Below are 27,024 nucleotides of genomic sequence, written 5' to 3'. Positions count from 1 at the left end.
TGCAACACTATTTACAATAGCCAGGTCATGGAAGCAACCTAAATGCCCATCAACAGATGAATGGATAAAGAAGATGTGTTACATATATACAATGGAATATTACTCAGCCATAAAAAGGAACGAAATTGGGTCATTTGTTGAGATGTAGATGGACCTAGAGACTGTCATACAGAGTGAAATAAGTCAGAAAGAGAAAAACAAATATTGTATATTAACGCATATATGTGGAACCTAGAAAAATGGTACAGATGAACCAGTTTGCAGGTCGGAAACTGAGACACAGATGTAGAGAACAAATGTATGGACACCAAGGGGGGAAAGCGGCGGGGGGGGGGGCTGGTGATGAATTGGGTGATTGGGATTGAAATGTATACACTGATGTGTATAAAATTGATGATTAATAAGAACCTGCTGTATAAAAAAATAAAATTCAAAAAAAATAAAACAATCCTTTTACATGTCACTAGGCACTAACTAAAAATCAACAGAATAGCACAGTGAGTTGGCATACGGCTTTTAAATTGTTTATTTAGTTATAGGTCATGTTATGTCAAATCACTTTTGACAAAAAAAAATATGTGGGCTGTGCAATAAGTTTTTGGTTCTGCTATAATTTTCTTCTTGCATTCTAGACTTCACATAGTCTTAATTTGTTTTACCGATCACTGCTTTTCATTTGGAATAAGCCAATGTGGATAAGGGAGACCAAAAGGGAATTAATAAGTGTTAAGATAGCTTGGTTTTAAGGTTTTGGTGCATATTTTCAAGACATTTTCACAGAACATATTGCTCTCAAGTTAGGGTTAAAGTGAAACTTTCCATTAGGATAATACAGAGGATAACATTCTCTCAGGAAAAAGTAAGAATTCTAACCTTTCCTCTACCAGGCATCTTCCTTCAGGCACTGAGGTTGTAGCCATCCAAATACATGGGGAGAGGCGAGACTTCAAAAGTTACAAATATATTTCAACAGCTAATTTTTAGCAAGTGTGGCAATGAGATCTTTCCATTCTCCTCTCTTCTTTGTGATGTACGTAGGAGTGAGTAGCTGCAATAGTGATTCTGGCTGTTGCCTGAAGTAGTTCTGACACAAGGCCTCAGTGTTACATATCACGTACATCCCACAGTCATAGCTGTTTTGTTGAGCAGGGGCTTTCTCTTCCACAAAGGCCAATTTGTCTCCTTTTCTGCCTAAGAAAGCCTCTAGTTTCTCTGCTACCTGCTTTGCATGGACTGAGTTGCTCCTACTATGAGAATCATAATGAAAAAAGCTATTTTTATCTTGGAGATAAACCAACAAACTCCAATGGGTTCCCCCAGCTGCCTGGTTGGAATTATCATTGATGGCTAAAAATACAACTCTCTTGTGAGGGAGGTCCAAGGGTTCAAGGAACATGGCGATCTCTGCTGGGTTGCCAGTGCACTTGATGAACTGGGTGACTTCAGGGCTGATGAAGCAGACATGGTCAGAACAGTCATGAAACTGACTGTTGGCAAAGTACTCAAAGGCAAACCCAATAATATGGTCATTGAGCCAGCTTGGAGGATCCAATAGTGAGACATCTGATTGCCGCAGTAGACTGTCCATGTAACTCAAGACTACTGGGTCCATCTTGTACTGACCAGGGCTGCTCAGAAATTCCAGAAGCTGAAGGAGAGGCAGAAGACAATATTTACTGTTGAATATGACACTTGGCTGTAAAATGGGGATCATAAATATCAACTACTCTTACAAGGTTTTGGGTAAGGATTAAATATAACTGTAAAGTGTTTAGCAACAATGTCTGGCTAAGAGTAAACACTCAAAAAAAACCCTCTAGCTTATGTGCTTTATGTTAACAATTAGTTAGAATGAAAACTTTGGAAATTCTGCATCTGAAATAGTAACCATGGATTTAAAATCTCCTCTTTAAATGCAGAGATTGGTTAAAATTATAATTAATGTTTTACCAAACTCTATAGCATTAACCATATATTTGGCCCTTTAATGAATATGCATGATAAGAATGGTAAATTGTTTTTATATTAAAGATGAATTTTCAGGGCTTCCCTGGTGGTGCAGTGGTTAAGAATCCACCTGCCAATGCAGGGGACATGGGTTCGAGCCCCAGTCCAGGAAGGTCCCACACGCCGCGGAGCAACTGGGCCCGTGTGCCACTACTGCTGAGCCTGCGCTCTAAAGCCTGTGAGCCACAACTGCTGAAGCCTGCGTGCCTAGAGCCCGTGCTCCACAATGAGAGGCCTGCACACCGCAACGAAGACTGGCCCCTGCTTGCCACAACTAAGAAAGCCTGCGTGCAGCAACGAAGACCCAACTCAGCCAAGAATAAATTAATTAATTTTAAAAAAGATGAATTTTCAGAGTCCAATTTAAATGTTACTAATTACTAAGGGAAATAGCTTCCATTTCAAAATTAATTTTCAAGAGATAAGATAAAATATTGCTTCCTCATTCCATAATGGAAAGTGACAGTGATTAGAGTATTAAAAGGAACTGTAATTTCAAGAACAGAAAATCATGAGTAATACAAATGAAATTCATTCCTGATTCTGCCCAGTTATGAACATGAGTGACAGTCTTTCCCATCTTTAACCTCAAGGGGTAAGACAGAGACTACAGAAATTCTTTGGGCACTGAAAGGTAGTGTGGCACAGAAATCATGAGACCTGGGTCTAGCCCTAGTTCTACCACTGATTTGCTAGTATCATCCTGATTAAGTCATTTAATTGATTTTGGTTTTGTCCTTGTTTTTGGTCATCTGTAAAAAGGCCCCAGAAAGTTGTAGAAAAGGCCAAATAATTTTACTCGAAGGTATTAAAAAAGTATAAAATGTTGTACAAATAGTATTTATGTTATTAATTGGATGATATTAGTAAGATGATTGGACAATCTGGATAGAGCTCCAAACTAATCAAAGGAAATGAGGCTTGGAAACAAATATCCATTCTTATTACCTTGTTCAAACAAAGGCATGACTAACTTAGAGTGGGAGCAAGACAAGTCATATAGTAAATTAATATGCTCATGATCACCTGAGGTAAGGTGCTAACAGAGACAAGAAATGTGATAAGTGTGGTAATATAATATTTGAACCTAACAGAGGTCACTGCTATGCACTCACTTGGCAGCATAACAATATTTCTAAAAATCATAAAGCAATAAACTGTCACATGCAGATTGTGAGTACAAAGCAAAGCATATTGTAAGAAAATAACACTGCTATGAAAGACTGGGCTAGAATAGTGACATCAATTTAATCAACTCTGGCCATTAGACCAGTTATTTTACCACTTGGTTACACTATTAAAACAATAAAATTTTACCATTTTCATGTAATCAAAACCCTACAAAAACCCATACAGAAAAATAAATATACCCCGAAGAAAAAACCTCAAGTAATGAGTTAGCTAGGAAGCACCAAAGACGGTTTTTTTGTGCATACAGTGTATCATAATATGAACTATTTCAGAATACAAGGCTGTTGATGAGTGTGTATATCAATCTGTATAAAATAAGATGGCATGAATTAAGATTTTCTTAAGAAGAATAACTTGAGCACAGACATAAACTGGAGCCAGGAACGAAGTTAACGAGGCATAGAGTACACTTGTTATGGGTGGGCCACTAATTTGGCTCTTGCCTTTTGGCAGCTAACCAGAGAGTGTTAAGTTAAACATTCACAATGTCCATAAGGTAAAAACAAAGCAATTGCTCTGGAGAGGTAAAAGCATTCTTTGCATTAAGGTCAGACAGATTTCTCTCAAGAAATTTTCATAAAAGACATGGTGTATTATAATGAATGTCCCATAATACCCTTATAAAAGATGAAACCGTTTCAGAGGACTGTTTCTTACAATGATCCTTAATATCCAGCCTGATGGCAAATAAGCAAACAGCAATCTAGTAAAAGCAGCTGTGGGAGGCTAGGTGCTAAGCTGGCTGCTGCTGTGACTGGATTTAAGAATATATGAGTATGAAAAGGGAATGACTGCATGTGCATCGAGCAAGGCTCCCTGACTCTCCCCCTCATGCCTTCAATGACTATGAGGAGTGGTAAGGGCCAGACTGTACTGCCTCGCAAATAGCTGGAGACCTGCTCTCTATGCAGCCCGCTGAAATCAGACCCACACCTTAACAGCAAACCCAACTAGGGGTACAAGCCCACAAGAAGAGTGCCTGAACAGACAGGCCTCTCACCTTGGAGGGAGTGTCTACAGGCAGGGCCAAGATTTTCTTCAGAAAACAGTTTTTATGTTTTGTTTGTTTGATTTTGAAAACATCCAACATACAGACATTGGGTCAATAAGGACTTAATTCTATTCCATACAGCATGATTGCAATAGCTTAACCTCAACAATCCTTTTTTTGCGGTACGCGGGCCTCTCACTGTTGTGGCCTCTCCCGTTGTGGAGCACAGGCTCCGACGCGCAGGCTCAGCGGCCATGGCTCACGGGCCCAGCTGCTCCGTGGCATGTGGGATCTTCCCGGACCAGGGCACGAACCCGTGTCCCATGCATCGGCAGGCGGACTCTTAACCACTGCGCCACCAGGGAAGCCCTAACCTCAATAATTCTAAAGCAGATGGAACCAGACTGGCCTTTGGGCAAACCACCTTGGCCAAGAAAATGGATGCTAAACTTCATATCGGAAGACTTGAAATTTAGACTCCATTATGTTAACTCATTGGCTATATGATCATAAACAAACTACTTCATTTCTTTAAGAAACAGTTTCCTTTTCTGTAAAGTGAAAATATTAATACATGGCCTTTACCAACCGGTATTTGTCAGTATTTAATGAAGAAACGTAAGTAACTAATACTTAAAAAAAATATAAAAGTATTTCCAGATATCTACTGGGTCATCAGGAAATTTATATCCTGACAACTGGTAACTGTAGTGATTCACACTGAACAAATGTTTATTGAGTGTTTCCTATGTGCTAGGGGCTAGAAAATCAGAATGGGGATAAGATAGTCATAGTTCCTACCCTCACTGAGCTTAAGCCTATTATGCTATATAATGAATACATAATGAATATACACATCTCTTTTAGTCAATAAACACCTATTGAGTACCTAATATTAGGTGTCATGGGAGATACAAAGATGTGTAAGGTAGCTTACACTCAAAGAAGAAGCCCATAAGCCACAAATAAAATGAATGGGAATTCAAAAGAGGGAAATGGATGGAGAGCTCGGATCAGGAAAGACTTCAAGGAGAAAGTGGCATAAAAGTGGGCACTTGAAAGGCAGGTAGAGTTGCACGTGTAGAAGGGCATTAAGAAGGCAGAGAGGCAAGGAAAGTGCCTTTAAGTGTGTAGTCCAGTTTGTCTGGAATGAAGTGGGAGTAGGGATGTAGGTGAAGGCTGGAGGAGGATTATCAGAAGCTAAGTGTTGATAGACTGATTTCCAAGTGTAAAGTGTAGAACTTATACTGGAGAAAATGTGGAGCCATTAATGGCTTTGTCAGTGCTTTAGGAAGATTAATGATTCAGGCATAGTATACAGGATTAACTGGTAGGGAGAGAAATTGGAGGTAGAGATCAACTAGATTTTCATTGAAAGTAGAGGTAGGAGGACATGACCTAAACCAGGCGAAATGGTAGTAGGAGAGAGGCAAGGAGGAAAAGATATTATAGACAGAGTATCAATAAGGGATCAGAGGAGGGTAGGTAAGAGAGAAGAATTAAGAAACGGTCTGGAAGCTTTCGTTGGAGTGACTGGAAGAACAGTGATCCCATCATTAATGGAGTAAGGGAAAAGGAGATGGAAGGGGACCTAGCACAAGACCCAGGAGCCATTTGGAACCATCCTAGGGTTATATCCTTTCTATATAGTGAGCACTGTGCTTAGCATACCTGAGGTACAATAAATGTTTGTCAGATGAATGAACCTTTTTAAAAAGGGAGTCAGAAAATACAGATTAGGAAAAAAGGGAAATAAGGCATTTTAAGATTTTTGTTTTGTCTGTAACATCCCCATTTTTGCTTTGGCTTTGTGTCTTGTCTGTTTTTTCTCTGTTGATTAGTAGTAAATTCCTTCAGAAGTAAGAGACCTATGTATCTGGTCCTGGTGGATGGTAAGGAATATTGGGGAGACAATGACCTCCTCATAGTTCTATTTGTAAAATCCTACAAAATACAGTATAGTCATTTTCACAATGTTGATTCTTCCAATCCAAGAACATAGTATATCTCCCCATCTGTTTGAATGAAATTAGAACACTCCCTAACACCATACACAAAAATAAACTCAAAATGGGTTGATTAAAGACCAAAATGTAAGGCCAGACACGATCAAACTCTTAGAGGAAAACATAGGCAGAACACTCTATGACATAAATCACAGCAAGATCCTTTTTGACCCACCTCCTAGAGAAATGGAAATAAAAACAAAAATAAACAAATGGGGCCTAATGAAACTTAAAAGCTTTTGCACAGCAAAGGAAACCATAAACAAAACGAAAAGACAACCCTCAGAATGGGAGAAAATATTTGCAAATGAAGCAACTGACAAAGCATTAATCTCCAAAATATACAAGCAGCCTATGCAGCTCAATATCAAAAAAACAAACAACCCAATCCAAAAATGGGCAGAAGACCTAAATAGACATTTCTCCAAAGAAGATATACAGATTGCCAACAAACAAATGAAAAGATGCTCAACATCACTAATCATTAGAGAAATGCAAGTCATAACTACAATGAGGTATCACCTCACACCAGTCAGCATGGCCATCATCAAAATATCTAGAAACAATAAATGCTGGAGAGGGTGTGGAGAAAAGGGAACCCTCTTGCACTGTTGGTGGGAATGTAAATTGATACAGCCACTATAGAGAACAGTATGGAGGTTCCTTAAAAAACTAAAAATAGAACTACCATACGACCCAGCAATCCCACTACTGGGCATATACCCTAAGAAAACCATAATTCAAAAAGAGTCATGTACCACAATGTTCATTGCAGCACTAGTTACAATAGCCAGGACATGGAAGCAACCTAAGTGTCCATCAACAGATGAATGGATAAAGATGTGGCACATATATACAATGGAATATTACTCAGCCATAAAAAGAAACGAAATTGAGTTATTTGCAGTGAGGTGGATGGACCTAGAGCCTGTCATACAGAGTGAAGTAAGTCAGAAAGAGAAAAACAAATACCGTATGCTAACACATATATATGGAATCTAAAAAAAAAAACATGGTTCTGATGAACCTAGGGGCAGGACAGTAATAAAGACACAGAGGTAGAGAATGGACTTGAGGACACAGGGAGGGGGAAGGGTAAGCTGGGACGAAGTGAGAGAGTAGCACTGACATATATACACTACCAAATATAAAACCAATAGCTAGTGGGAAGCAGCTGTATGGCACAGGGAGATCAGCTCGGTGCTCTGCAACCACCTAGAGGGGTGGGATAGGGAGGGTGGGAGGGAGACACAAGAGGGAGGGGATATGGCGATATACGTATGCATACAGCTGATTCAATTTGTTATACAGCAGAAACTAACACAACACTGTAAAGCAATTATACTCCAATAAAGATGTTAAAAAAATATATAGTATAGTTTTATATTTTGGAGCCAGGAGGCTTTGAGTTCAGGATCTGACTTTGCCACTTGCTATCTGTGTGACTCTGGACAAGTTATTCATCCTCTTTCCTAGCCTCATTTTCTTCATCTGTAAAAGGAGGTAATAATAAAACCTGTCTCTCAAGAGTTGCTTTGTGAATTAAAAACCAAGTGAAAAGACTCAGCACATTGTCTGGTAGATAGCAAGCTCTCAAAAAAAAAATTGTTTCCTGCCCTGTTCTCTATATATTTGCGGTGGTAATAATGGATCTTAAAGATTTCTTGAAAATAAAGCATCTGTTTGTCTCTTTATATAAAGCCACAAAGTCACCAAGGATAGATCTAGCCAGGGCATGACTCTGCACTCTTGTACTTTACCTTTGGCATAAGCAGAGTGAATGCTAACTCCAGAGAAAAGCAGTCTCTCAACCTGAGTGAAGCATGCTGTTAATGTGTTGTCAGCATACACAAACCTTGTGGTTACAGGGTTTAGTTTATTATATCTTCCAACTTCTGTAGCTAAATGAAGTGAACACTGAATTCATAGTATAGAACACTTCCCAAATATTTAATTTTAACAAAAGGAAGAGACTATTTTTCATATTAATCTTAAAATCCTTAAAATGCATACTACTTGAATATTTCTGTTTGATATAAAAACAGGGAAATTAAATAAAAATAAAAATTAATTTAAAGGGAAAGTTTATAATTCAATAGGAACCATTCTGATTTCCTGCTGATATAAGTAAGGCAAGAAGCTGCAGGTTCAGTAGAAAAAACACTAGGCTGGGAGTCAGTAGACTTGGGATTCAGTTCAGATCTGCAATCAACCAGTTGTTTGACTCTGGAGAAGACATTTTAAACTTCTGGGTCTCAGCTTCATCATCTGTAAAGTGAGGTTTGGACTAGATAAATAGCGGTTCTAGCCAGGGATGCACGTTTGAATCATCTATGGAGATTTTAAAGAACACACATGATCTATCTCTGGGGGGAGGGTCTGGGCACCTGTATTTTTAAGATGTTTCCAAGTGATTCTATGATTTCTAAAAGACTCCTCTAGCTCTAGGGTTGTACAATTCTAAGCTCTAATCTTTGCAAATTTAAAAATCTTCCCTTGTGGGAAGTAGCCGCATAGTACAGGGAGATCAGCTCAGTGCTTTGTGTCCACCTAGAGGGGTGGGATAGGGAGGGTGGGAGGGAGACCGCAAGAGGGAGGAGATATGGAGATGTATGTATATGTATAGCTGATTCACTTTGTTATACAGCAGAAACTAACACACCATTGTAAAGCAATTATACTCCAATAAAGATGTTAAATACAATACAATAAAATAAACATCTTCCCTTCCTATTTAAAGTCTTACTGGAACAAAGTCATGCTCATTTCTTTATATATTCTTTATGGCTGCTTTTGAGCTATAAGAGCTGAGTAGCCTGCAAAGTCTAATATATTTACTGTTTGCCCTCTTAGAGAAAAACTTTGCCAATCCCTGTTTTAGACCACTATAATGTAACCTACTGTAAATGTCTAGGCTGAATTAATTTTAAGAGCTTTTAGAGATCTAATAAAGCATTGGAGCTATTTGTTAAAATATCTTAAAGGCAGTTTCCAAGTAGATTAACCTTTAACTAGAGGTGTTACTGCTGATTCAGTTGGAATTTTTGATGAGCAAATACTTAAAAATACTAATTACAGTGGATATAAGAATTGCCTACATTAGAGATGCATAAATATTCATAAGATCAAAAATATACATGAAGTTTTTAATTAACAAGCATTTCATAAGGTATGCATCAATTCTCATAACTTCTGGGAAAATATGCCTGTTGTGGTTAAAACCACAGTAGTGAGCCAGATAAGTTTTACTGTAAAGCCCCAAAGAAAACACTATCCCAGAACTGTGACTTTTATTCATTTTTTTCCCCCTAATTATTCAGAAAGCGTTCCTTAAAAAAGAAAAAAAAAAAGGAACAGCCTCATTCAGTTATGTTTTTAAACACTACAAAGGGCAAAGTGCAGCTATTTACTCATTTTAAGTGAAGATTATAACAGTTAGTAGTTTTGAAATGCAGTTCCCCTTTCCCCTCCTCACTCCCTTCAGTTTTTGTTTTAAATTGTATCAAACTGCAAACGCTCACAGATGTGGTCTGTGCTCCTCTAACTAGATACATGGCTATGTGCCAGCAGGTATTGACAGACAAAAGCAAACAAACACACCCACACACCGAAAATCAAACATAGGCTAATAATCCCAGTGCATCTTCCTAGAGCTTCAATTTCACTAATTTTTGGGGAAAAGAGCTAAGCAATTTAATCTTAAATATTGATATTTTTATATCTTAAATACTTAAAACGTTTAAATCAGTAACTTACAACATCTTAATTAACATAAACATGGACATAATGTAGCATAAAATGCAAAATCAGGACAGATTTTTAAAATAAGAAATTTCCAAAGAACTTTTGCACCTGAGAAAGGCGATTTTCTATCCTTGTGGTTACAGGGTTTAGTTTATTATATCTTCCAACTTCTGTAGCTAAATGAAGTGAACACTGAATTCATAGTATAGAACACTTCCCAAATATTTAATTTTAACAAAAGGAAGAGACTATTTTTCATATTAACCTTAAAAACCTTAAAATGCATACTACTTGAATATTTAGGATTCTTAGGAACCAGATTCCCTAAAAATTAATAAAGACATGAGCAAAACCTTATGCTTTAGCAGCTTAAATGTGTATAGGAGCAAGACAATTATTGAAGCAAATTTATTCATTTGGTCAAAATACATTTACTCGTGTTTTCTGTGTGCCAATTTTGCCTACAATAATGACTAGAAATTGAACCTAATATTATATAATGAAAATATAGACATCATCCCTGAACTTTCTATTTTCTTCATACCTCCTCTCCAATTGATAAGTCCTATTAATTCTACAGCCAAAATGTTCTGAACCTGTCCAATGGTTTTCATCTTTACTTCCATCACAGTCAAGTCCATCAACATTTCTTATCTTGATATAGCCTAACAGGTCTCCTTACTTCTACTATTGACCCCTCCAGTAAATTGTTCATACAGCTGTCAGAGTAATTGTTTAAAAATTTGTCAGGTCACACCTGTCCTGTTTAAAACCCTCTGGTAGCACACTATTACACTCAGAAAAAAAGGTGAATGCCCTGCCCTAGCTGCTTACAAACACTCTGCATGATCACATGGCCCCAGCCACCGCTCCAATCTCATTTCCATCACTCTTCCCCTTGCCCACTAAGCTCAAGCCACTCCAATTTTCTTTTTATTCTTCAAACACACCATGCTTTTTTTCTCCTGAGGTCTGGGGTACTAGCTGTGCCTGAACCTTCTAGTGGTTGGCCCCATGTGTTGGGTAGATTTCAGTTTAAATGTCACTTATTCACAGAGATCTCCCATGATCAGTCAAAATAAGAGGCCCCCAGTCACTCTCTTGTCCTCTAATTTCAATTCCTTGCAGAGCACTTGTGGCTGTCTGACAGTTTTCTTTTTCATTTATTTGTTTCTTGATTAACACTCCCCCTCCCCAGGCCAAAAATGTAAGCTCCATGAGCATAGAGAATAAAGGACCTTGTCTGCCTAAACTTGTTTACCACCTTGGCCCCCTGGGCCTAAAACAAAACTTGTCGGGCAGACAATAAATAATAATTGAAGAATAAATGAATGAATAATGGAGTATGGATCTTCACATGACATATATCATGTTCTGCAGAGAAATTTTTACCTTTATAGAGTCTTAGAAGTGTAAAGGCCTTTACTATCCCTTCTAGTCTAACTTCCTACTCCATGCAGGAATTTTTCATTTCTGCTCTCAGGGAAAAATGTGCAGGAGCCTGACTTACAACTAGCTGTGTAATACTGGAGCAGAAACAGATAAATCAATGCAACAGTACAAAAACAAATCCATGCCTTTTAGAAATTTTAAATATGATGATGAAGACATTATAAATCAATGGGAGAAATTTATGGATTATTCCATTTTCAATGAACACTATGTTCTATAGCAGTGCTGTCCAGTAGGACTTTCCGTGATGATGGAAATGAATGTTCTTTATCTGCAATGTCCAATATAGTAGCCACTAGCCACATGTGGCTATTGAGCACTTGAAAATGGCTAGTGAGACTGAGGGACTGATTTTATTTATTTTAATTAATTTAAACTTAAATTGAAATAGCTACATGTGGGTAGTGGCTACTATTTTGGACAGCATAGTTCCATAGGATTTCATAGGTATTTCTGGAAAGAAAAAAGATTATATGGTTAAGTTAGGGAAATACTGCATCCTAAAACTCTGTATTGTTGCTTGTTGCACAAGCATATTAGAGGCTACGAGAGGTTCTGCAATAAAGAAAATTAACTTTTCTTGGTCTGATTTTTTTCCCAACTCATTTGACCAATGAAATCCTTTTTGTGTTTGTTTTGGTATATTATCTATTAACACCTTATTGTCTGTGCAGTGAAGTTTGGGATATGCTAACTGGGTAATTTAATAAATGGCACTGGAACAAGTTGTTAATCATTCGATTAAAAAATGAAGTTAGATCCCTACTTCAGACCTCATATCGAATTACATTGCAGATGGAGTGAAATTTAAATGTTAAAAAGTGAAACAAAAATATTAAAAGAAAATAGAGCTTAAAAACACTTATACAACTGGTCAATAAACACATGAAAAGATACTCAACACCTTACTAGTAATCAAAGAAATGTAAGTTGAAGTAACATTTCATTTTTTACCTGTCAAATTAGCAAGCATGTAGAAAACTGATAATAACCAGCATTGCTGAGTAACTATGGGAAAATGGGCATTCTTATTGTTAACAGAAATGTAAACAAATGCAAGCTTTTTGAAGGATAATTTGCCATTATATTTTAATATTTAAGAAATGTCTATAGGTAGGTATTACACTTTCAGAAATTTATCTGAAGGGAAACATTAGGATATGTGCAAAAATTTAACAGGGATGTTTACCACAGCAATATTTATAACAGAAAAATTGGAAAGTTTAAAAGAGGACTGGTAAATTTAAATAATAGGATTTCCATTAAACGGAATACTTTGCAGCCATTAAAAAATGAAGTTATAGAAATAAATTTATTGACACAGAAATATGTTCATAATATGTTATGGAAAGAAAGGTTATATAAAAATCTGTACACAAATATACACAAAAATAGTCAAGAATGATAGCCATCTAAAGTTATATACAGTTTTCTTTAAGAATGGAATTTTAATACCTTTAAACTTTTTTCTTCTTTTGATATTGACTGCTTAATTTTTTCCCCTTTCTTTTTATAATGAGCACATACCAGTAAGTACAGCTATTTTCATTCAAGAAAAAAAAAAATGTACCACCTCCCACTCTTACACTGACCTAAAAATGTCTGTTTCTTCAACTCACAGGTCTCACTTTCGTCCTCTGGAAAAAAACAGTAAATCTAATCTCTCTTCTACAAAACTTCGAACACAAAGATTTAAATATAATCTGATGTTCATTAAGATTAGATTACGTCCAACTTCTAATGAATGATTCCCTTTGCAATTTCACAAAAAGAATCACATCCAAGACCAAATGTGCTTTTCATGGCAGCATAAGCAGAAAAATTTTCAGGAAGGAAGTTGAAGCCTTATTTTTTGGTTTCAATTTCCCCTAATTAAACGTTTCCTTTTAATGCTAGGCTAAACCATCCAGAGATTTGTATAAAGTGGCATGTTAAAAATTACCATCAAGATTTTACATCCCTGTTGAAGACAAAGATTATATTTTACTCAACCGTGCTATCTTCAGTGCGTGAAAACACAAAATTGTTATAAACATAGGAAGATTTCTCAATTTTATAAATTATTTATAAATTTGAACAATATTACTCTAACATGAATATTTTACAAATAGAGGAATTCAGCTCTCAAAGCAGAAAAACCATTTGGTATGATGATGATGCCTGGTAACTCTACAGCCATAAATTCCATTTGGCCCTACCTTGGGCCAGGGAGATAGACTAAGTAACCTTTTAGAATTTCTTCTAGCACTGAGGCTCTGCATTTATTGTTCTGTTACTTATTAGGCATGGCTATCAATGGCTAAGGGGTCATTGACCAGAAAAAGTACTTTATTCTTAGTCTACCATTTCTACTTCAAAGGTTCCATCTATAACTGTGTCACTATTTTTTTCCTTTACTTGGTGTAAACACCAGCCTTTTTTTTTTTGCGGTATGCGGGCCTCTCACTGTTGTGGCCTCTCCCGCTGTGGAGCACAGGCTCCGGACGCACAGGCTCAGCGGCCATGGCTCACGGGCCCAGCAGCTCCGCGGCATGTGGGATCTTCCCGGACCGGGGCACGAACCCGTGTCCCCTGAATCCGCAGGCGGACTCTCAACCACTGCGCCACCAGGGAAGCCCCACCAGCCTTTTCTTAAAATGATTTTGTTTTGCTTAAATTTTCTGAGAAATGACTTAACACAATTGCAAAATCTGAAGTGACTAGGGCTGTAAATAGTGTTTGGGGAGGACACTAGATTTAATGAGAGGTCTAAGATATTTTACAAAAGAGTAGACAGAATTTTATTTAGTATATAGCTAATATATCCTAGCTGATAAGATGTGGTCAAGCTAAAGTTATATAATCTGCCTGGTTTCGTAAATAATCACTGTGTTTAGCCCACAGTAGCTATACACAAGCATTTTGTCTGAAAGAGTATAAAAAAGCCATCATCTTTTATTTTTTGTCTTCTAGATTTCAAAGCCTGGTAAGTTATTTTTTCATAGATAGTTAAGAGGTAAATTGTTATTACAAACTCCTATTTAATGGATTTCAAAAATGTGCTTGGTGTATAGCAGGTGCTCAGTAAATATTTAATGAACAAATGGAAGAAACAATGAATTTCTGTTTTACTGTACTGTGCTGACAGGAAAACAGTGTCTGATGGGACCCAATTATGACATAGAATTCTCTTAGCAATTTGTCTTTAAATGTTAATTAATATGAATACTTGTGAGTCATCTGACCAGGTCTGAACTATATATTATTAAGTAGGACTAAACATTTCCAGCAACTATATATTTTAGCTGCTAATATAAAGTGCCAAGTTGCTGCAACAAACAGTAGTGGGAAAATTACGGCCAGCTAAGGCCAGATATCCACACCCTATTGTTTTGAAGGAATTTAACCTATCACACTACTCTGAGAGAGCATTTATTTATTTTTTGGCCCTCAGGGAAGGAAGGCCTAGAACGATTTTTAAACCTACAATATAGATGCTCAAAAATAATAACTGTAACCAGGACAATTTTTTTCAGTATCATGACTGTGTTCTAGTACTTTTATAACAGATGAATGTGCAAAAGTGTAGTCATCTAATTGGAAGCCAGAGAAAGGAACTTCCAGAGATTTTCTGTAAGTAATAAAAATGCTTAAAATCTCTCATATGTGTCAAGTATTCTCTCTGCTTTAAGATAGACCTATTCCCCCCCTTCCCTAAAAAAGGAGACAGATGAAATTCAAAGTCTACATAAACTTGACTTTCTATCTGTATTGAACCATATCATTACCCAAACGGTCTCCAGTAGGTAGATGGACAAAGTGAATATAAGCTAGTCATGCTGAAGAAGGTAGCCTCTCAGAGAATCTGGTTCAGAAAAGTTAAGTTACTTTACTCATTTGGATTAGTAATACTTGGACCTCAAATTCAATTTTTTGAATAATATGGTTAAAAAAGCACATTATTTGGAGAGTAGCTGGGATTTGAGCAGTAAGTTTTATATAGTCTGGCAATGGTCAGTTTCCAAAGAGATGGGTTACCTGGGCCTTGAGGACTTCCTTTTTGTTTACTAATGCATTTTACTCATCCAAGAGGTTTAAGGAATTGGCAAGGAGAGGAGTCTGGACCTTAAACAGTCAGAAATTTAGGACTTACAGATGTAGATGGAATTTAACCAAGGAAGGCCTTAGCAATATCTAGAAACGTAGATAGGTGGTAAAGCCATTGCTTATCATAAGTTCTAACATTATAATTTATAACATAAAAGAATGGGCTAGCCTCTTGACAACGTAAACTGCTAACTGATCTCTACACAGGTGTGCGTGTCCTTGTTGAAAGGTATGTAATTCAGTCCAATCTTTTTCTTTAGATTGGTCACCCTGGGAAAATAAAGGAACTCAGCAGACTCTTTGGAGATCGCTTTATGATAAAATTTATTTTTAAAAAAATTTAATTATTTATTGGTCTAGTCTCTTCATTCCTATCCTTTGATGATCTAACCTATACATTACTGCGACATTATTTTTCAAACAGAACTCTAGTTTCATTATTCTCCAAATTTTTAAACATTTCTCCATCATCTACCAAAATTAAGTACAAACTACAGCATGGCATTAAATTATTTCCATTAAAATAGCCGCAACCTTTCCCAATTTATTTCCTTGTACTTCTCCCACATACACAGCCACAAGCTCAATTCTCCTGCAGGCCCAAATTATTAGGCAACAGTGGAGTCGTAGTGGTTACTGCAACTAAGGTACAGGAAAAAGAGAAGAGCCAGCTCCCCACTCCCACTCCAACTGAGAGGTTAAGAAGTGAACACTGCTCAAGTACCCTTCCGAAACACAGACTTGATCTGTCATGCTCTTGCTTAAAACCATTACAGTAAGCTTTTTATAAATCTAGAATCCATGGGCCAGGAGGTGGCTAGAATTAAGGGTTCCATGAACTTGGATTGGGGAAAAAAATTGCATCTTTTCAATAAACTCTAGCTGAAATTTAGCATTTTCTTCACTAAGTGTAGGCAATAATCCTCAGTGGTATTAACAGTCCCTATGTCTTTGTCACCATTAGAAATATATTTTCATATCACATTAAAGTTGTTCCAATTACCTCAAAATATAATTTATACTCATCACTATTTTGAAATTACATAATTAGACCTGCTGCCAGATGTTATTTAATGTGTAAGGAAGCACATATATAACTACATCACACATTTGTTTTAATATTTTTAAAACTTTCAATAAAAATAATTTCATTTACATTTCTATGTATTTTACTTTATACATTTAAAAACATTATTCTGAGATAAGGTCCACAGGCCAGGCTGCCAAAGTGGTCCATGACATAAAAGAGGTTATTTTATTTTTACCTTTGTTATTTATACCTATTAATTGCTTATAGTATATAATCTAAACACTTTAGCATGGAATTCAAGGCTCCTCATTAACTGTTCACACCCACTTTATCATCTTTATCTCTGTCCCACCCCTACTTTTCATACTAAACTCTAGTCATACCAGACAATAGTGACTCTCTCTTATCTGGTGGCAGATAGGTTTTTGAATTAACCCTAGTTAATAGACAGTAGCCATGCACTGGCCTGGGCTTTGCCTTACCCAGACCTTCTCTGCCTGCCAGGTGAATTCTTTTAAAGGTCTGTTTTCCCTAATACTACGAGGTCCTAATAGGGCTGAATCTTTAATCTTTCTCATACCTAACGTAAATGATCAATGAAACGAATATAAAAGACAGATTCTAAATTGGCAAGGCACTGTGTGTGGTAATAATCTCTAGGAGAGTGAAGTTAGCCTCTGAATCTCATAAATTCGCCTAGCTCTGATCTTTTTGGGGATAGAAATGAGGAGGCCCTTGAGCTCTAAGGCTGGATCCCCAGCTGATAAATCTTGGATGGAGGGGAAAGGGAGGGGAAAGAGAGCAGTAACTGAGGTGGATCTGATTAAGACTGAAGGATGGAAATGTGCTGAAGGGAAAGGCAGGAGTGACGACTTCTCCCATTTCCCAGAGCAGTTATTCAAAACTATCATCACTCTGACCAAGCGTCCCATTCCATCACTAACTCTCTCTCATCAAATGACTCCCATCTTAATGTTACAGAGTCAACTCTATCAACCTTCTGCCTTCCCCTACTTCCCATCCTTTCCTTTGCTCTAGTTTAGTGGTTCTCAACCCACAGCATCAGTCACCTCAGGAGTTTTTAAAAATGAAACACTGATTCCCGAGTTTGTTTAATTGGCCTCAGATGGAGCAACTGCATTGGTTTTATTTTTAAAAAGCTTCCCAGGTGACTCTAATGTGCATACAAGATTGAGTTCCACTAGTGTTCTTGGTTCTGTAAATTAGCTATTCTCATCCATAAATTGTCTACTTCTCGGTTCCATGGTACACTTTTATGCCTAAGAGTTTCCCATCTTAAAAGAACACACTGTTGCGGCCCACACACTTGCCCCTCATCTCATCACTTTACAACGATGTTTCTTTAAAGGGTAGCCTACACCTGTATGGTTTTTACCAGCTATGTTCTATGACTTTTTACTCTTCCAGCCAGTACTGGCATATGATTTTGTACTCGTCATTCCCTCTGCTTCTATCTCCTCTCATATTTCTTTGACCAGCTTCTGCTCACTAGCCTTTTAACACAAATTGAGTGACCCAAAGGTCACCTTGGAAAGGGTTTCCTCAAGTCCTTCTATACAATCAGGTTCAGAGTATCCTGTTTTTTTTTTTTTTTTCTATTATAAATTTACTACCACTGCGGATTCTCTCATCGTCTCGACATAACAGAGCGCTTCAGAAAGCTGAGCCTGTTTCATTTGCTTCTGACTTTCTGGAGTCTAACTCCTGGAAACTACTCAGTGAAAAAACTGAGTAATGAATGGAAAGAAAGGCTAGGAAACGGAGGTCTGGGGCGGGGAAATGAGGGGGAGGGCGTGTGTGTGGAAACGGGGTGGGGAGGGCTAACGGGGTGGAGCTGAGAACCCTGCGCCAAAACTGGGGAGGGGGCAAGGATACCCTAGATCTGCGTGGGCGGTAAAGCGGTCCCCGGCCCAGACACACCGACCAGCAAACCCAAGTGGGGAGCAGGCTTCTTACCTGCCTCGGACCTCACCACCCCAACCAGCCTTCAGGCGGCTCTCTATTGGCCGGAAAACGAAAGCTACGGTCGCAAACCCTGAGTTTTCTACCCCAACATTGCGACATTCCTCTTTAGTAGAGAGAGAATCTAAGGCAGAGTTCCCAGCTCTGCCGTAAGGTGAGGAAGAAAAGTTTGGGCGGGGCCGCCCGGGACGGATGAAATGGGGCGTGTCCGCGCAAGCGCATGCGGTACTCTCGGGCGGCGTCACGTGCGGGGGCGGGGGCGGGGCCGGGCGGCCGGGCCAGCTTCGGCCGGCGGTAGGGGGCGTGGGAGGTAAGTGCGCGCGCCTGCTCGTCTGCAGCCGAGGAGTCGCGCGGGGCGGGGCCTTGTGCGCGGGGTCGGGGGCGCGCGGGCCGGAGCGGACGGGGTCGGGGCGGCGGTTGGCTGTGGCTGCTGAGAGTCCAGCCAGGACGCCGAGAGGCGGCGGAGGAGGCACCGGCGGCACCGGCATAGGGGGCGACAGCGGTTGAGGCGGCGGTCCAACGCGTGCTCTCTGGGCGGGTGCGGCGGGGGATGTGCCTGCCCAGGCCGGGCGGAGTCTCTCTGACAGGGCGGGGGATGCGCGGCGGCCGCTCGCCCGGACCCTAAGGCAGCTGGGCCCACCCTCCCAAAACCCTCCGACCCTCGGTGGTCTCGGCCTCTGCTGTCTCCTCCGGCCTGACCCTGCGGCTGAGGCTGGCAGGCGGCTTCCGCCGAAGAGGAGGGGGCTGCGGTGGCCACAGCGGCGGAGCCCGAGGTAAGACCCGCCCAAGCCGCCCAGCGGCCCTGCGGCCCGGCCCGGCCCACGTCTCAGTCTCTCTCTTTAGCTTTTGCGGGGCCGCTCCGCCCTGCCCCGGCGGAGACGCCCCGCGAGCGGGTCTGCCCCGCAGCCTCCCTGACACCCGATCGCTGCCCCGGGTCCCCCGTAGACCCCACCCATCGTATCTTCCATTGACCAGACACCATTCCGGCCCTCCAACCTTTCTAGGGGTTCTGTCACGGGCCCCCCACCCCAGCACACCGTACTGGAACCTCCTTCAGACTCTCTTAGGACGCTTAATGGGGCCTCGAGATTCTGTCACGTCCTCCCGTGAGCTGACCCGGGTTTGTCACTGTTCCTCAGACCCAGTTACTGCCACCCCCTAACCCCTTGCTACCCCCAGTTCCAGGGCAGATCCATCGTGCCCACCTCTCTTCTCTCCTCCCCCGCTCAGCTCGCTCACCGCCTAGCTCTTCCCCTACCCAACTCGGCTTTCAGATAGTCTGCTTCGTGATGCTCTTACCTCCCAAGAGATCTGGTGTCAGTCAGCCCCTCTTTAGACACCATCAACAGCGGCCTCTCCCCCCAACTCCTACTGTAGCCTCTCTCCCAGACCTCTTGTCCTTAGGCAGACCTGATTATCTTTCTCCCCGCTCATGATCCTTTCTTTGGTTGGAAGGGCTTTGCCATGAAATCCTGAAGGGGTGTTTGCGGAGCCTAGTGTGTTCCCTCCGGTGGGGCTTAAGGGGACCAACTGACACCGTTGTTTGGAGGGTTTAGTCTGGTGGCTATAGAGGAAGAAGGAAGAGCATGGAAACCCCGGGCAGGGGGTGTGTGCTGTTGTAAGGTCTCACAGCCTGCTTCTCATCTTGTCTCTTCTGTAGAACCTGTGAGGTAGTCCAGATCGTGACATTTTAGGGACATCTGTAAGGATCAAAGCACATAACACTAATGAATATAACTGTGTCTCCATGTGGTATCATTTGCTTCACTTTCCTAGATTTTTTACAAATCTTTTGCACTGTTTTTGAAGGATACCAGGGTGCTTTTTTTTTTTGGATTTGCTGTTTGCGAATTTGCTGGAAAAGTAAGATTTGTAGCTTTCCTTAATCCCTGAAGACTTTAATGTCAGTTTAATAATAAAATTCTGCTACCTGGTGCTACTGTCTTGCTTTTCCAAGGAGCAAGTACAATTATCATGCAGTGTTCACCGATGTCATTACCAACAGCCTTCTCAATAGTAAAATATTGAATAAAATGTAGTTTGTTGAACTACTTAGCTGTCAAGAAGGAAAGGTAATTTTACACCAGATGATCAGTGCATAATTTTAACATTGGTGTAGGGATGAAGTATAGAGAGGTTTTTGTAGTCAGTACTTTAAAATTTTTTATTTTGTGTGTGTGGAACTGAGGAGGGAGAAAATCATATTAAAATTATAGGTCATAACTAGACATAGTATAAAAGTCAAAAGGTTCAAAAGAGTATGCAGTAAAAAGTTTCTTTTCCCCCTTATCCTCTAACCACGCATTTTCCCTCAGACGCAACCACTGTTTCCATCTTTGTGTGTGTCCTTCCTATGATATTTCTAGCATACAAGTCTATACATTTATATTTTTAAAACACTCCACAGACAAATCCTTGCATACTGTATACTATGGATATACCACCTCCCCTTTAATAATAGATCCTAGAGTTCATTCAACAATAGTACATTTGGAAGTGCCTCATTTACTGGGTGGATAGTATTCCGTCCTGGTGATCTTGAGGTTATTTTCAGTCTTTGTTTTTATAAACAGTGCTGCATGCTTTTCTTTTAAATGTATCATATGTTTTGTATGTTTTAAGTAATTTTCATGATTTGAAAAATTTCATGATGATTGTTTTGTGAACCTACAAGAAAGCATATAACTAAAGTAAATTTCTCATTGAACCTCTAAGCTTCCATGGAGTGACTGGCTTTGATAGAGATTATAATGTTTGTCAGGAAGTTACTGAAGGATTTAAAGAAGGGGACTGAAATGATAAGATTTGCATTTTTAAAAGATCACTCTGCTTTGAGGAGGGTGGATTGAAAGGTAGACTAAATGTGTCAGGAGGGTAAATGACGATGGTGCAGTCTTCATTTGGGTTTTGAGAGTAGACAGGATTTGGTGATTTCATTGGATTTGGGATTAGGGTGAGGGTTCATAGAGGATAAGATCTAGGTTTCTAGCTTGTGCCTTTCACTGAGGTGGGGATCCATATGAGGGAGGAATGGAATTTTTATTTTTGTCAAGAAAGGGGAATTCAATTTGTGGCATGTTGAGTTTGCGTGATTATACTTCTATCAGATGTAGATGGCCAAGAGGCAACTGGATTTGTGGCTTAAGCTCATTATCAAGTTCTGTGTTGATAGTAATAGATTTGGGTGCAAAAGGTGTACTGAGAGGAGAAGAGATTGTAGGATAGAAATCCAACATTTACAGTATAGGTAGAGTTGAATGTCTAAGCTAGTAAATTATGTGATTAAGTTCTCTAAAAAATCTTGTTGTAGTTTAAACATCAGTAGGTTCACTGTCTGACAAGACTTTTTAATAGTGTTTTCCCTGAGTGGTATATAGTACTGAGGGAAATGGAGTAAACTTAGATTATTAAAAACGTAAAACCTCAGTAGAAATTAGCAACATAAATCCCATTTTTTTCTAATCATTTAGATTATACTATTGTAAAAGTTTGTTCAATCTTCACTGTTTATAGAGAAGTATAGGAGCTTGGAAAATGTGGTTTGCCAAGAATATTAAGTTTTTTGGTTTGTATGATTTCTAGTTATATTAGTAATAAAGATTAGTCAAAGATTTTTCAGTCACGTTTTTAAAACATAACATGACTTACTGTATTTATTCCTAAGTCCAGAGCTGCAGTGTAGAGCTCTTGCCTTTACTCTGGATCCTTGTAAATCACTTCTAATGGACATCTCCACTGGGATTCATATTTCACAAGCACTTAACACATGTACAAAATAAAACTCTTCTTTGCCTCTCTTCCCTCCAAAAAGGTGGGGGTAGAAGGAGACAAACTGCAACACAATTTTTTCTTTTGATTGTCTTGATGAACGGTACTACTCTCTCCTCCTCATGAAGCCTTTAGGAATCTGGGAATCATCTTCCACTGCACTCTGTACCAAACTACCAACATCACAAAGTCCGGCACGTTCTTCCTCATGATATTTCAGATCATTCCTGATTGCTATTTTTGTTGTCTCTGTTTTTTTTTTTTTTTAAATGTTGGGGGTAGGAGTTTATTTATTTATTTTTGCTGTGTTGGGTCTTTGTTTCTGTGCGAGGGCTTTCTCTAGTTGTGGCAAGTGGGGGCCACTCTTCATCGCAGTGCGTGGGCCTCTCTTGTTGCGGAGCACAGGCTCCAGACGCGCAGGCTCAGTAGTTGTGGCTCATGGGCCTAGTTGCTCCGTGGCATGTGGGATCCTCCCAGACCAGGGCTCGAACCCGTGTCCCCTGCATTGGCAGGCAGATTCTCAATCACTGCACCACCAGGGAAGCCCCATGTTGTCTCTGTTTTAACCCCGAATGTCTTTTGGTCTTCTTGTCTTCATCTGCCTCTTGTTTTGCCGTACCCTCTAGTTCATTCTGTCCACTTTTGCCAGAGTAAGTGTTCTAAAATGCTCTTTTAGTTAGGCTATTTCAGTTGCAACGAAGAGACTCAAGTTACCTTAAGTAGTGGAGTGCTTATTGAAAGAAAACATGCACAAGGGAACCCAGGAAAAGTTAAACAGCTTGGTCTCAGGAAGAACAGGAGCTTAAAAATAAAACTAGAGGGCTTCCCTGGTGGGGCAGTGGATAAGAATCTGCCTGCCAATGCAGGGGACACAGGTTCAATCCCTGGTCCAGGAAGATCCCACATGCCGTGGAGCAACTAAGCCCGTGTGCCATGACTACTGAGCCTGCACTGCAGAGCCCGTGTGCCACAACTACTGAAGCCCGTGTGCCTAGAGCCCATGCACCGCAACGAAGAGTAGCCCCCGCTCACCTCAACTAGAGAAAGCTTGCACACAACAATGAAGACCCAACACAGCCAAAAATAAATAAATTTTAAAAATAATTAAATAAAACTAGAAGCGGGAAAAGACAGATTTTACTCTAGTGCTCTACTGTTAACTTGTCTTAGCTACTTTTTCTATTTCATTTTGTATTATTTTTTCTCTCTAATCTCCTCCCCCACCCAATCTATGGCTTCCATTTATTCCTGATTTCTTCCTCCTTATAACTACCGTGTCACTCCCATGCCAACATCTTACCTCCTGACTACTGTCTTTTTTCTTTTTTAACATCTTTATTGGAGTATAATTGCTTTACAATGGTGTGTTAGTTTCTGCTGTATAACAAAGTGAATCAGCTATACATATACATATATCCCCATATCTCTTCCCTCTTGCGTCTCCCTCCCTCCCACCCACCCTATCCCACCCTTCTAGCTAGTCACACAGCACCAAGCTGATCTCCCTGTGCTATGTGGCTGCTTCCCACTAGCTCTCTGTTTTACATTTGGTAATGTATATTGGCTACTGTCTTTTTAACTTGAGCTTCTGTTGCTGACTTTTTCCTAAGATTTTCTGGTTTGAATTCCCAAGAAACAATCTGTTTGGCTCAGCTCTGTAATCATGGGCTGCTAGCAAGCCTGTGTACTTGGGTCATGTGACTACTCCTGGCCATTTAGTGTTGGCTGTGTGTTTATTTGTCCATGTGGGTATGGGGCAGGATCATAATGGTGAAAAACATGGGGCAGTGTGTAGGCTAACTTTCCCACAAAATGGGGTTGCAAACATGGCAGGCACCATGACTGACACAGTACAAATACAAATCTAATCATATCCTTTCCTGTTGAAAGATCTTCAGTGCTTTCCCATTGCTTTCAGGGTAAAGCTTAAACGGTAGCTTGGCATGTGTGTGAGATCCTTCGTGATCTGACTCTTCTTTAGGCTTTCCTTCCTTGCTCTCTTCCTTAAATTCTTTGATCCACTCATTGAACTTAGGTCTTTGCACTCTGTGTTCCCTTTCCCGCCTTTCCCTTCCACCTTTCTCTGCTTAACAATCTGCTATCTGATCTTCAGGACTCAGACCAGGTGTATCTTTGGGAAGCCTTCCTTTACTTCCTCCAGGTTAAGTTAGGTGCCACTCCTATAGTATGTAGTGCTTGCTTCTGTCACAGCCCTCTAATGAAATTCCTAATAGTTTGTCTATTTTCTTCACTGGGCTGTAGCTTCTTTGGTATCAGTACAATATAGTAAGACACGTTTTTAGATTGAGGATTTTTTAAAAAGAATATGCTTATTATAAATTATATATAAAAATGTGCACAGATCATAAATGTGCAGCTCAATAAATTTTCACAGAATGAATACACAAATGTAACCAACACCTACATCAAGCACGATACAGGATATTACTATCAATACAACCACACAGGCCACCTTATGCCCTCTTCTGGTTGCTAGTCCAGTTCAAAGAGGATTTAATTTTAAGTGGGAAAACTCTTTAACGTAGATTTCTCTACATATTTTATGTGTATCTTTAGACATACAAGAGACATAGATATTAGAATTTTGATCCTATGGAAAGAACATATGTAATTTATATTAGTACAATTTTGGCATACTTTTGTGCAATAGATAAATTCAAAATCATCATATTTTAATATTCAGTTATTAATATTTAGGTAGATTTTCTTGTTTTTAAGTTTAATATTTTAGAGTAGTGGAAAAGAATATGACAGACCAAAGAATATTTGCTTAAAATAGCCTGTTTTGAGTGGGGATCATGCTTGAGATGGGTATAGTAAACATGTAAAGCACTTTCCAAATGGTGTTTGGCCTCTGGGTTTTAATGTGAATTATGTTGCTAGCATATTTTGGCAATGGGGTCATCCAACGGGCAACGAGTATAATTTTACATGTACAGTGAGGAAAGGACTAGCTGTCCTGTGTCATAGACAGCTGGCTTGCTAAGAATTGAGTTTTTTTTGCAACTAGCAATAATTTTAGAGCATGCTTATTCTTTTTCTCAGTTTTGATTTTTCTTAAACTTTAAGATTATGTGGCTCTTTGAGTATGAAGGAATTCTTTTAAACATACTTTTTCTTTAGATGGACTTTTCTGTCTGTAAGTATTAAATTTGTTAAGGCCAATTAAATGGAAAGAATACTATAGACTTTTAAACCTGGATTTTCAACAGACCTCGATTCAATTTCCAGCCTCATCCCTTATGAGCTGTCATTTGTGGGCAAGTCACTTAACATTTCTGAGCTTCAAGAACGTTCATCTCACAAGATTATCATGAGTTAAAACAGTTTATGTAAATAAAGCACCAAGCACGTAGTAGATACTTAAGAAGTCTTCATTTTCCTCCTTGAATATGTCTATTTCTTGTTATGTTTAAATATGAGATCAAGAATTTAAAGAATTTCATTGTGTGGCATAAATAAATGGCCATCAAAGTTTGTTGCCAGTAGAAGTCAATCTTAGAAGGATAGTCTGCTAGCTGTCTTTCAAGTGTGATCATAGTTTTCAATTCAAAAAGGCTCTAAAGAAGTGCTTCTCTTGATGTCTTAGTATATCAGATTAATGGATGTTAGAATGTATTTTGATTCAGTGTGAGGTACAACAAAATGTTCTGTTTGCCAATGACAAACATTCCTTAAATCATTGACAGATTGTAGTACTATTGCTGTCTGTAAGTATTTGAGATCTGTTTACCTATATTGATTAGATGATAGTGGGCTGAGTAGTCTCTGGATTTTTTTTTTTTTTTAAAGACAGTTACTTTATTTTATTTTTTTGGCCTTGCCGCGTGGCTGGCGGGATGTTAGTTCCCCGACCAGGGATTGAACCTAGGTCCCCAGCAGTGGAATCGTGGAGTCTTAACCACTGGACTGCCAGGGAATTCCCGAAATTTTTATTTATTTATTTATTTTACTATAAGGGAGAAAGTTCTTCAGATAACTGTGTGGATATGAGTTTATAAATGATCTTGAGATCGTACTTTTTCCTTACCTTCTTTTGCAACTCTACCTTATTTTAGTTCTCTTCCTGCCTTCCCCCTCCTTCTTTAAAAAAAGAAAATATTTATTTGGTTGCACTGGGTCTTAGTTGTGGCAGGCGGTCTCCTTAGTTGCGGCTCACTGGCTCCTTAGTTGAGACTCACCAGCTCCTTAGTTGTGGCATGTGGGCTCCTTTAGTTGCAGCAGGCGGGCTCCTTAGTTGTGGCATGCGAACTCTTAGTTGCGGTAGGCATGTGGGATCTAGTTCACTGACTAGGGATCAAACCTGGGCCCCCTGCATTGGGAGCGTGGAGTCTTATCCACTGCACCACCAGGGAAATCCCCCCCCACCCCACTTTTTCAAATAATGAAAATACTTAGAAGATGTTGAGGGACATCACTGGCCATACAGTGGTTAAGACTCCGTTCTCCCATGGGTTCGATAGCTGGTTGGGGAACTGAGATCCCGCATGCTGCACAGTGCGGCCAAAAAAAAAAAGTGTTGAAAAGTTGAAAGAATATACCAAAGAGCATTGATAAGTCAGCCACCATAAGAACCTGCTGTATAAAAAAATAAATAAAATTAAAAAAATAAGTTAACAGTATGCCATCCACATTTGCTGTATCGTTTTCTATGTGTATGTGTGTGTATATACTTTAACTGAACCTTTTGAAAATTGCGACTATTTTGACTTTTACCTCATAACACTTGAGCATATATCTCCTAA

General features: G+C 39.4%; 2 protein-coding genes across 3 annotated transcripts in view; one reads left to right on the top strand and one right to left on the bottom strand.

Moving 5' to 3' along the window:
* Nucleotides 1–18,609, bottom strand: part of SENP8 (SUMO peptidase family member, NEDD8 specific) — a 54,655-nt gene extending 36,046 nt beyond the window's left edge. The window contains exons 1-2 of one of the 2 annotated variants that reach the window (XR_009541332.1): nt 18,485–18,609; nt 874–1,648 (exon numbers count right to left, since the gene is read on the bottom strand). Coding sequence is in view for 1 of the 2 variants with exons in the window: in XM_060153349.1 (XP_060009332.1) it covers nt 974–1,612 (639 nt within the window). In the remaining variant the exon portion in view is untranslated. Of the gene's footprint in view, nt 1–519; nt 1,649–18,484 lie in introns of those variants that run through there. The other variant, XM_060153349.1, reaches the window with a different exon arrangement.
* Nucleotides 18,610–18,907: 298 nt separating this feature from the next.
* MYO9A (myosin IXA) overlaps nt 18,908–27,024 on the top strand; it is a 266,091-nt gene continuing 257,974 nt past the window's right edge. Inside the window, exon 1 of the mRNA XM_060153325.1 lies at nt 18,908–19,263. The gene's annotated coding sequence lies outside the window, so the exon portion shown is untranslated. The remainder of the gene's footprint in view (nt 19,264–27,024) is intronic.

This window comes from Lagenorhynchus albirostris, chromosome 1, assembly GCF_949774975.1.
Source record: "Lagenorhynchus albirostris chromosome 1, mLagAlb1.1, whole genome shotgun sequence".
Taxonomy (NCBI): Eukaryota; Metazoa; Chordata; class Mammalia; order Artiodactyla; family Delphinidae; genus Lagenorhynchus; species Lagenorhynchus albirostris.
Note: the sequence above shows the minus strand (reverse complement) of the source record. Positions and strands in the feature narration are given on the sequence as shown.